The sequence below is a fragment of the Anser brachyrhynchus genome, assembly GCF_964034855.1.
Source record: "Anser brachyrhynchus genome assembly, chromosome: 3".
Lineage (NCBI taxonomy): Eukaryota > Metazoa > Chordata > Aves > Anseriformes > Anatidae > Anser > Anser brachyrhynchus.
In genome coordinates this window covers 23,595,109-23,607,340 of record NC_137696.1, presented here as the reverse complement: position 1 = coordinate 23,607,340, position 12,232 = coordinate 23,595,109, and the positions used below count along the sequence as shown (strand labels likewise).

General features: G+C 39.9%; 1 protein-coding gene across 9 annotated transcripts in view; it reads right to left on the bottom strand.

The window, feature by feature from the left end:
• Positions 1–12,232, bottom strand: part of RPS6KC1 (ribosomal protein S6 kinase C1) — a 92,974-nt gene that overhangs the window by 49,519 nt on the left and 31,223 nt on the right. For all 9 annotated transcript variants that reach the window (XM_080585850.1, XM_080585849.1, XM_080585851.1 and 6 more), the window contains one exon: positions 914–1,032. In XM_080585850.1, the coding sequence (XP_080441976.1) occupies positions 914–1,032 (119 nt within the window). The remainder of the gene's footprint in view (positions 1–913; positions 1,033–12,232) is intronic.

The window sequence follows — 12,232 nt, the reverse complement described above, 5'->3', positions numbered from 1 at the left end:
CCTTAAAGCCTTTTTGGATCTGCACAGCCTAAGGAGCAATGATTTTCTGGGCCTTTTGTCCCTAATTGATACAAATATAGAGAGATGGGAAGTTGGTAACTTTTATATTTACTACAATAAGGCAGTCAACTAACAATGGCACACAGTTTAGCATGACTGCAGTAAAGATCTAAAGTAAGAAAGATAAGTCCTGATGGAACTGGTTGGGGAAGGGCAAAGTAGAAATTTATTGAGGGTGTCTTGAAACAAGCTTTGTTTATCTTTAGTATGAGTACAGATAAGGGCGTTTCTGCTTAAGACGGTAGGAATTACTCCTGAAACTCCACACAAATAAAGAAGCTACTAATCACTGAAGCACAACCAGGAGACATTTGAGGGAATCAGGAAGAACCTTTGCCCAATTAAGTATTTATTTCTCATCCCTGCCCTCACAACCTCCATGAACTTAAACTCAGTTCTGATACACCCTTATGTGTTAGGCTAAAGAAACCTACAGCCTTTCTGCTCCCTCCAGGAGTGAGCAATATTACCACGAGAAAGTAAAAATAAATGTTATATTCTAGAAATGGTTTAGGGTTGATGGTTTGTTTGTTGTTTTTTTTTTAAACCTTCAAATTCTTTAGCATAGTTAAAATATTCACATCATCAACTATGGAGTAGAAGGAAAGTGTGCTAAAAGAAACAGGTCTGGATTAAGTCAAGAACTCTCTATAATGCTGTGAAATGAAACCAACAAGAACCAGAAAATAATGGCAACTTAACAGAAGCGTAACATCAAAATACTCCTCAGGCCTCCTGAAACAGAGATATTCCGAATAGTTTTTGAACCTCCAGCTTGAATATGCTTTGCTAAAAGACAGAACAATTTAATTATATCAAATTCTGGTTCCGAAAACAAGAAATTAAAGCCTACCATAGAAACAGATGCATCTTCAGAGGATTTATGGTAGAGACTGGAAATTTTTTCAGCACGCATAAGGTATTCTGCTGTCTTCCTTTTCACTGCTTCGCGACGAGTTGGACTTGATTCACCTCAATGGAAAAAAAAAAAGAAAGTTATTTTTTCTAAAGAGAGAGGTACTAAGTAATCAAAGCACATGACTGCTTTGATTCTACCTTTTTGATTTACTTTGGGTTATTCATAATCAAAACTACGAATATGCATCTCACAGAACACAAGTAATATGATCTGAGAGTTCTACAAAAATAACAATTTAAACCTTGTAAAAGACTAAGTTAAATTTAAAAAATTACCTCATTTTCATGTGATCTAGTAATATGTTCCTATTGTAACGTAAGAGTGAACTGAAACAAACCACTGATCTCCATGTTGTACCCCAAAAAAACTCAATTACAGAAAACATGATAAGGAGTTTACGAAGGAACAACAAAGAAACTTGTTGGGCTGGGGGTTTTTGTCCAATGTTTCTAATATGGGATTCGTTAAGTATAAAGGGAGGACAGAAATGCTATAATAGCCAGAAGGCAACATGAGAGACATCAAGAACTCTTGCTCACAACTTTCTGATGCTAGCTGCTCCTTTGCTGTTGGCTTGGGGTGACACAGGAAGAAAGGAAGAACGACTTACACCAACTACTTCACTTCCCAGATAGCTGAACATCCATTGGGTTGTCTAAACTACTCAAACTTTTGCAAGAGGGGAAAATCCCGTGGTACTGCACAAAATCTATGTTCACTCTAAATCTTACAGTTCACGTTCAAGCATTCTCATCACAAGCAGTATAGTGTTATAAGAGACTCAGTTTTTGATGGAAAAAAAAAAAAAGTCAATTGCCAAGCAAAAAGGAAAGGACTGAGGCTGTCTAAGACCTACAGAAACACGGCCTTGGCTCTGACAGGCTTCTGAACCCCAAGGTGCAAATCAGCACCTTTCACCAACTGACCCTCAAACGGGGCAAGGAACTGCAAGGATATCTGACTAACAGCTACTCAACATAAAAGACAAGGCAAGAAACAGGAGAGGTAATAAATGAAACATGCAAACACACAAACCCTAACAGCAGATAACAGAGACCGTAACAAAGACCAGAACTCACAAGACACCGATCAATGGGCCATTGCAGAACCACCGAGTGTAACCTTGAAGAAGTTCAACCACAAACTTGGTGACTGATAAGAAAGGAACTGGATTATTGTGGGCTATTAAGAACTAGTCTTATAAAAAAAAGAGTGAACTTATTATGGGATGTCTGAGAGGGACTGAAGAAGAACTTACTGTTTAAAGACTTGTACACAGAACTTAACGTAGGACGTTTTATGGGGGGGATTTTGGGAATGTGTAAGACTCGTTGTGAGATGTTACGGGTCAGGACTGAAGGCGAGGGACAAGGTAGGGGTGGAAGGGACAAGCATGACAAAGCAGAGATGGGAATTACATTGGCTGCCTGTGTAAGCAGGCTGCTGGTTAGCAAGCTCGTTTGGCTGAGGCCTTGTACCTGACCATCACTGTCTGCCCTACCTTCTTACTAAACTCTCTTTCTCCCCATTTTCTGCATGTGTGCTTGTTACTCTCTGCACATCCATTGTACAACCAATCTTCAGGCTAGACTAGCAGGCAAGCTGGAAAAAATGTCTGAGATGGACCATGGGCCTAGGACCAGCTACCAGCAAGACCCACCCAGTGGGTCTTTTCCTGAACAGCAATAGCTGAAAAGAAAGCCGTCTGGTCACGTCGTCTGTGGTTATGCAGGTGTCTGCAATGGCAACGTCCTCTGCCTGTGCCCATCTGTTTGTGGTCAGCCACATCCTTACGGAGGATGCATGTGCATGCACGAGCCTCTCGGAAACTGGCATGCAGCCTCACTGCTGGTAGGACCCAAAGAAGAGGTGAGCTGCTGCCACTGATCTCCAGCAGGCCATGGCAGGAGGAATCTCTGATCCTTCATAATACAGAATTTCTTCCAAACATCTAATATAAACCTACCTTATTTTTTAGTTTAAAACCATTATCCCTTGCCCTATCACTCCACTCCCTGACAAAGACCCTCCCCAGCTTTCCTGTAGGCCTCCTTTAGGCACTGGAAGGCCACTACAAGTTCTCCCTGAAGCCTGCTCTTCTCTAGACTAAATAATCCCAACTCGCTCAGCTTGTCTTCATAGGAGAGGTGCTCCAGCCCCCGATCATCTTCATGGCCCTCCTCTGGACAAGGTCAATCTCTTTCTTACACTGCAGAGATGAACATGGTACTCCGAGTGGAATCATTGCTCTTGCTTTAAACAATCCTTAGAATCAGAGTGTGAACAAGGCAGAGGCTCTTTTCCACACTGCTCTTGCTTTATCAGTCATTTTGACCCTGTTAAAATAAAGACTCCCCCTCGTTTTCTTGCCATGATCACCGACTACCTAAACGCACAGAACTGCCACACGGATTATCAATAACAGAGTAGAAGGGACTTCTGATCTACTCCGAGTTCTGCTGAAAGCGATCTTATTAAAAGTAAATCTTATTATCCATCTCTCAGCAGGACAGAAAAGTGATTGTTACCTCCTTGGATAGAGATACAGAGCCTTTCTCCATAAATACTTGAGACTACACTTGGTTTGGGAGAAAGCTGGACAGTCACAAATTCAGTGCACTTTCAGCTTACAAGGTTACAGACATGCACCAATTTCTGAGACATTTCTCTCATTGTAAAGAGAGAGCAGACTATTTTTTATTTTTTTTAATTGGGTCCAGCACCTCTTACATCAGCCTCCACAGTTGGTAGGACACATCTGATGAAATTCCCCTAGATCAGACTACCAGTATTATTCCTATTGAGAAAAAAAAAATAAAACTCAATTGTTAGAACTTGGGTTTGGCTTTAGCAAGAGGGAAATAGATGCACAGAGCTTTGTTTGTTTGTTTTTTAAATAACGTGTGTTGCAATTTCTTGAAATATGACTAACACTCTTGCTTTCATCGTTACATTTAATCTTACGGCACCATAAAACTTTCTTGCGATCACTGGTAATCGCCCACGTTCTCTAAGACACACAGTGTGGTAGTTGCTCAGGGAAAAATCATCTGCACGGCAACATTAAGCTCTTCAGCCAGCATTTTCTTCAAGCAGACTGGTAGAAAACTGCTTGGCTAATGTCTAAGGCTATCATAAAAGTCAAGCTTACTGCTTAATTGTTAGTTATGTGTATTTAGTTTGGATGTTTATTGCCTTTTTTCAATGCTTCAGTAATTTTACAGTAATTAACGCAAACAAGATAGGATGTCCCCTTAGAGCTGTCTTTGTTCTCCCTACTTTCACAAGACATTAATTTCAGTTTTCCTTCTAGTTTTCCTTCCTGAATAATTTGTTAAAAAACATTTACAAACTGTTCGGTCATTAAAATCTTCAGCCATAAAAGAGGGTGCGGATTTGCAAAACAACAATTACTCAACAAGTTCTTGTATCTCATTCAGGAATAAGATCATTACCAGTTCCACCTCTGCATACTGTATCAAGGTGGATGTTTGAGTGGAAGTAGGTGAACTGGATTTACAGAATTAGGATTTTTATTTAATATTAGTTTAACCAATAAAACGTTTAAAAAAAAAGATAGATTCCAGTACAGTTTCCCATTTAAACAGCTAATACCACACAAAAATCTGTAAAGAAATACAGGATATAAATCTAAAATATATATATATATAATGAATATGTTACTTTAGAAGTCTTAAACACAAGGTGATTAATAATAATAAAAATCTCATTAAACTAAAAATAATCTTTAGCATTTATGCCAAATTTCAAGCCATATAACTCTTTGCTTAAAATCAAATCATTGCTGGAACAAATCCTTATGTTTGGTAGATGTTAAAGCTGTGGTGCAGACTATGCCTATTTTTTTCATAAATGCAATATTGCATTTCGTTATGAGATAGTATTTTTAAAGTTACACAGAATGCGTATTCTTAAAAGGATGAGCAAATTTATTTCTAGTGAAGACCTTTTGATTTCAACGTTGCGTGAGCAGATTGAGTTCCTATATTCATTCTGCGGTTAGCCCACAATAACCTAAAGAGGTACCTCTCTTTAATTACAATTTATAACTTGAAAGGCATTTTTCTTTAAATGGCAGCAAACAGGAAATGTTTAAACTGTGTCAAAGCCTTTGATGAATCTTTACAACTGCTCATAAAAGATCATCCTGCTTAAAATAATATTGATTTTTCATTTATTTTCCTAGATACTAGAAGATTTATGTTTCATCTGATCAGGATCAAAGCTTTTACCCCCTCCTGATCACTGGGATTAAATCAGCAATGTCATTTTACATGTTTAAAAACTACGCTGCTAAAGCACGATATGAAAGTGCAGCAACGCTGATCATAGAGACCTTAGAATAAAAACCCCTCAAGATTCCTCATCGCTCCCCCTCTCTCTCCCGCTGCATTTGCTACGGAGCAGCTGTGCCTCACACAGATTCACATGAATGAAAATATTAAGGCGAGAAACCACCCACTTAGTTTATTTTCCATATGACTTTCCTGTAATTATTTTGTAAACTGTTCACACAACAATATATAAAAACATCTGCAAAAACAGGTAATTAATGTGTCAAGCCAAACTAATGCATTTTTTATGGTGTCCATGCTTCGTCAACTGTAATTATAACTCTTTTTAAGCAAATGATGATGTGTTTGTTGCAATGTGCAAGTGGTTATTTTAGATGCTCTGTTTACTATTACTGCAAACAGAATATAAAAACTCTACAGCTACTTTGTCGCACATATAAGCCTTCATCTACACAAGCACAAGCAGCCTGCTCCCTCATTTTCCAAAGGCTTTGCCTATTTCAAAGAAATAAAAATATCTTAAAATGAAAATTGGCTTTGGAAAGGCTGACCAGGCCACCCGCTGACCAAACTAACAGTAGCCAGGACATTAGGACAGCAGCCAATGATTTAAAATTTGTTCTTTAATTTTTATTTCTAAGGACAGCTCAGCTACAATATATTTACGAAAACAGGCGCTCCTAACAACATTCAAATGATCTTGAGGGTTTGATAGAGGAAAACCACAGATATCAGAATAATTGTGCCACTGAGTTCAGCTGCGACTTGCAGGCTTATTTTCCCCGTAGCCCGTTGATTTGAATGCAAAATACAGAGAAGCACCATTTCCACAGAATATGTGCAGAGCAGCAGCTGGGAAACCAGCAACGTTGCAGGCAGTTTTCTTGCCCGTACCTCATGGCTCCTCAGAAGAATATATACCTTTGAAAGACTGGTTAATGTTGAAGTGTTGGTTAAGCGTTCAGCTCAGCTCACTGTTTACTCAGGTATCAGATCTTCTGTGATTCTGTCATATAGGTAAGTGACTTATGTTCAGGTGTTAATAGCAAAAAGCTACGGAAAGGGGTTTATAACCTATAAACTCAAAGTTTAAAAAAAAAATCTGGGATATAAGGAACACAGAGAAACCTGTCCTTTTCCCCCAAATAATCTAGGGTACTAACACAGCACATGGCAGATGCACAGAAGTGCTCTCAGGCTTGCTCTGGTCATTAACTAGTCTTCTCCACAGATCCAGGATGGAAGTCATGGGGAAGATGCTTATCTTACCGGATGGTAGCAAAAACAGCGCTACACATTATTTGCCATTAATGTATACAATATCACACATTCAGTAAGTCACAGTACATAATACCCACCCAGGAATTCTAGATATTCTTGCCTTCATGTCTGACCTCCTCCATATCATCCTCCACCAAGCATTACAAATTTTCTCAGAAAGAGACGATCCATCAGAAAAACATCAGCGCATTCCCAATCTAACTAGCTGCTAGACCAGGATCTGCATATTTCCACAGAAGAGGAACAACTAAAAAGTTAGCATTACCTGTCCCAATCTTCTGTTACCTCCATATTCCAAATCTTCCTGCTTTTTTTCTCAGACTTACTAAAAATATACGCGGGCTGCCTTTGTTTAAGAAGGTATCAGAAGCGATTTGCTCCAGGAAGGAATGTCCTCTTGCAGAACAGGCTACAAGGAACTTGTGGGAGACTGCCTGTTGTGCTAACCCCAAACTCCACGTACTTAACAATTTTAACAGTAAAACTTTCTCTAAATAGTGAAATCTTCAATGAAACATTTATAATTGCCAAATCTAATAGCTATAATACCATTTTTTATTTTTAAAAGTTTCTTTATCTTCTTCACAGTCTTCCTGCACATATCACCCAGCTGGATCGCTGAATTTTTCAAAGAATTGCTCTCTATAAAAATGCAAGGGAGTAAGCCTTAAAAGATTTATTTCTTCTCACAATGAAAAGAGGTTTAGCAGCACCTTCCTTATTAGTGGGTAGCCCAGCTGTTATTTTTGCCTAATTGGTTCAAGAGGACCTCTGTTCTTCTTAGGGCAAACACTTCTTACATCATGTGAAGCAGACTCCTTTGTCCATATTAGCCAAACAAAAGCTCAGGCACACTGTAAGTGACAATGCGACTCATAATCCAGCACAGATTTGTGACCACTTTGGACACAGTTTAAAACCCCGAAATTTATTTCAGGAACAGGAACAGCTGCTGACTTGGGAACAAGTCTCCAAACTTTCAGAGGAGACAAGGTAACCTTTAATTTTCAAGCAATTACTTAAGAGAAACGTGGCTGGTGCTGGGGTAGATGGACCCTTCAGCATCAAGAAAAGATGCTATAGATTTTAGCTGCAGGTGGCAATTTGGAATGATGAAATAAGCCCACTGGCTCATAATTTCTAATATGCTATATATGATATTCGTGGTGAGTTACTCTGGGGTGGTGGCCAAATTCTGCTGCTGAAAAAAAGACTGCAAAAATTAAAAATAATAAGACCAAGACTAAACCCATTATGGTAAAACAGATTGAAGTGATTTTTCCTCATTTTTCCAAACATTTTGATAGAGATGGTTAGGATGCATCTTATTTATCAGAACTATTCTTCCTTCCTTTCTGAAGATTCAGGACAGTACTGTACTCTAGAAACCAAGAAGAAAAGCAACCTGAAAATAAAACCTCACAATGCTAAAGCACATCTGCTTGACAACGTGTGAACACCAAGATTCCTTCTTCCAATTTTCTGGCATGCTCGTAACTATTATGTCTGTATTTTGTATGACTCCTTTAATGCACGTTGCTCGAGACACTTAGAGATCTTCACTCCCCGTGAAGTTACCAATTCTATTCCCTGTAGCAGACCTAAGGCTACGCACCAGTGATGGAAATGTCTGGGTAAATACCTTTCTGGAAGGAAAATGTTGGCATATGTGCAAACATTAAGATTACATAGAATAACGGTGCAGATGAAATCTGCTTGAGTGACCAGTAACTAAGAGTTGGTAACACTCATCATAAAAGAGTAACTTTGCAGAAATGCTGATCAACAAACATCTGTTTATCCAGAAAATCTCCTGTTAAACACACAAGACTGTAGCTTTTCACATGCATGTGTGACTAACTGGAAAAAAATAAAACAAATTTCCCATCCGTCCGCTAAAACTTTCAGACTTCAAATGTAATGCATTTCACCGAAGTAAGACTTCACAATGTGAAAAATACCCTTGAACACTTTTCTGTAAAAGTGCATAAGAATAAGGAAAAAAACACCCAAAACTGTGACTGGTGCAAGACAGAAAGGCAAGCAACGGCATCCTAGCACAAAGGGGGAAACAAAATGGTGACAGCAGCAGCCGGTCCTCCCACACAACGAGCACAGAAATAGGAGAGCACTCTGACGGTCAGAGCAGTGAAAGAAATTACACAGGCCAGCACTGCAGAAGAGAGGAAAAGATTTTCAAACTTCTCTATACTCTTCCTTCTTAAATAAAAGAACTGGTCCAACTTTGCATTAGCAATCACAAACACTCCCTGCTTCAGAGCAGAGGAAGCCTAGGCACGCAGACACCTACCCCTTCAAGTGAGAAGTTACTGCAGTTTGAAGAATAAAGTATTGCAGAAAGAAGCCAGATGAAAAAAACAACTATAAGACTCATCAATCCTGACAGTCTAATAGTACTCATATATATGTATTAAAAGTAATTTGTGTGTGCTTTTATATAGTACTATGGGAAATAGTATCTATCCATGGGAGATCACTGACAGCCTGAATCTCTAAAACATAAGAGCCAGCAGCGAGCCCTGTAGAGATCAAACTTATACTAGTCCTTCTACACAGCTCTGAAGCTAGATGGGCTATTTTAAGATACTGGAAGGGAAAAGAGGACAGGAGGAAAAGAAGATATGAAAAGACGGAAACTGAATATACAAGAATTCTTTGGAAAAAAAAAATAGAACCTGATTATCATACAGCATCATGCCCTCAAATGTACCTATGTGATTTTTCTATTCCAGTTAGTAATTTGCCTTAATTCACCTACACGGCCAGAGACATTTAATTCTGCGGTCAGAAACTTCAGTTTTCCCACCTGGACAGAAGCAGTACTGTAACCTAGATCAGTCTGTTTTGTCTACACTGTGTGCTGGAGGAAGCGTGGCAACCCTACCAGGTCTTCTGATGGGAGGTAAAAAACCCCACACAGCATGAGTCAAAAAAAGATTAATGCACATAGCTGCAGCTAAGTGCTGGCTAACAACAGCCGAGATAAAAGGCTGCGTAGGCAGGAAGAGATGTCTGTCAAAGAGGCTGGGCACAAGCAGCAACCTGGCAAGGAGCTGCTATGAGGACAGACTCAGAAATCTTGGAAAGGTCAGCTCAACATCAAGCCAACGCTGCTAGCTGTCCCCCCAAAAGAGGGAAGAAAGAACAGATTTTTATATTCCACCTTGCCACAGATTTATTCGCTCTTTAACAATGCAATGCTAAGCAACTGCATTTGAAGTCATCTCTTTATCATGCCCTACACGTCGGCTTACGGTTCGTGCCACGATTCCCCCCCACACATACTGTAAGGTTCTAAGCCCTGCAGAAGTCACCAAACCCCAGATCTTTTTCAGCTTTATGTGCTGAGAAGTCTTGCAGTTTATATGGACCTTAAAGTATTCCTTTACATAGCTGAACCTGGCTGTAATAATACATTACTGGACTTTACCATACTTCACCAGCAGATGCCATATTTTACTGCTTAGCCACGATGAGGTGTCTAACCCCGGTATTTTTGCATATGGAATGATTTCACTCAGGATGATTCACCCAATGTCTACTCCACGGTTACAGATCCTATAGCACTAATCTGCTCTGAAGCTCTGTACAGTCAGCAACAGGCTTAGAAGCCAGCACGTCAGTTATGAACAGTTCATGGCCCACATTTGCAAGGATTTCAGCATCACTGGAAGCACAGTGTGACAACTTTTTTTTTTTTAAAGCAAACCACAATATTTTCAATATTCCTTCTTAATCTAGCTGCTTGTCAGGTGACAAGTCCTACTACAAACAACTGACCTTCCAAAACAGAAGCTGTGATGCCAAGCATACGCATGATGCATATGAAACCAAATGGTCCTATAGCACCCTCACAGCCCAAAAGCAGAAAACAGATATGGTTTCCAGCTCTGCTGGAAGGATCTGCAGGAGGAAGTCTTTGTCCTGATTGGTTCAGCAAAAGCATAAAGTTATAACAAGGAATAAGGTGACAGTGATGATAGACCATACGAGCACAGAGGTCTAAGATCAGCTGGGGGAGAATTCCAATTGTGTAATGCTGACACGAATCCAAGGTGCAGGGCCCGGCACAACTCTAAGCGTTTCTCTGCAGACTTCAGCTCACACCCCAATTTATCCTGATGTGTCATTACCTCCAGGCCTCTTTGTCTCGTGGAACCAAACTGTTCTTGATCTCTCCAACAGGGTCTTGAACCCTCAAGCACCAAGATCCTGATTTTAATTTGCCTGATGCCCAACCAACACACCCTGACACCTCTTAGAAAACAGGTCTACTGTTTCCTCGAAGATGTTGCTCTGATCTAGCACAGCCACCACGTAGCTCAAAAACTGCATAGGGATCGTTACTCTCAAAGGACTTAACAAGGGAAAGGAATATCACAGAGTGAGTGTTCTAACAGAAGTTGGCTCCCTAAGTACCATTCAACAAACAAGCAGAGGTGCTTTCAGCCTGGAAGCCAGAAGCACGCTCGTGGAACAGCCATGGCTCTTCTTCCCCTTTTCATAAAGCAGTGTCTCTTTGGCATTCTCTCAAGCACGCTCCTGTTTGCATCCCTGGCTCCATCACAGGCTCAAATGATAGCCCATCATAATCCCAGTAATTAGATACAAGTTGGTTTGTTTTCAGTATATCCAGAAATATCATCTGGTTGTCCAAAGTATTCCCACTATTTCATTGTATATGTATTTCTGGGTTAAAAGTCAAAGTCATTGTATCAAGGTTTCAGTAATTTGTGTAATTTTTGTTTCAGCTCTGTTTACTAGATAAACATTAAAATAGCACAGAGCCGTGTGAAATGAACATTCGCAGGCTGCTTTCAAAGACACCACCAGCTTATCTAGAAGCTAGAGACACCCAACACAAAACACAAATACCTGGAAAACACGCTCGTGGCTGCAAAGCTGATTTTAGAGGCACCACATACTTCATGCAACAAGGTCCACATTGCCTAGCTGAACCAGCCCCCAAAAATAAATAATTATTCACTGTGCCCAGCCACAACTGTTACACATGTGAATACAAACACCCCAAATTTGTGAGAGCAAAGGGATCATCTGCCTTCAGAGGTTAATACCTAATACAGAGCCTTGTATGTAACAGACTGGGAATTAACACATTCGTTTTCTGATCTGCACGGAACAGATTCTGTACTTTTCTACACAAATGAGACAGACCACATTGCCAAAGTGCTCCTGTCCATAGTCTGAAGTGTTCGTGCTTCATCATGAGCTTGAAGTGGCTGAAACGAAGCAGCAATATGCAATAGCATTAAATATGTTTTTATCACATGGCTCAGACTGCCGAGTTCCTTAATGGATACAACTTGAGAGTGGTTAGAGAAAGAAGAGCAGTTTACACAAGCAGGACTCTCTCCTTTACTACAAAAATCCCTTTCCATAATTTCAGCCTCCTAATCAATTTTTTCTTAACATAGACTGTTCTACATTAAAGTCAGGGAAAGCACTAACTTTGCATAAAACACAGCTGATTTCCAGCGCAGAAGGAGGTGGCTCGCTATTGATTAGTGCATTTTTTCCATCACCAGGCCCAAAGCAATGCATTGACCTCATAGTGCTCTGACATGCTAACCAAACAAAGGAACAGCTAGAATTGTGAACTAAAGTTTCTATCAAT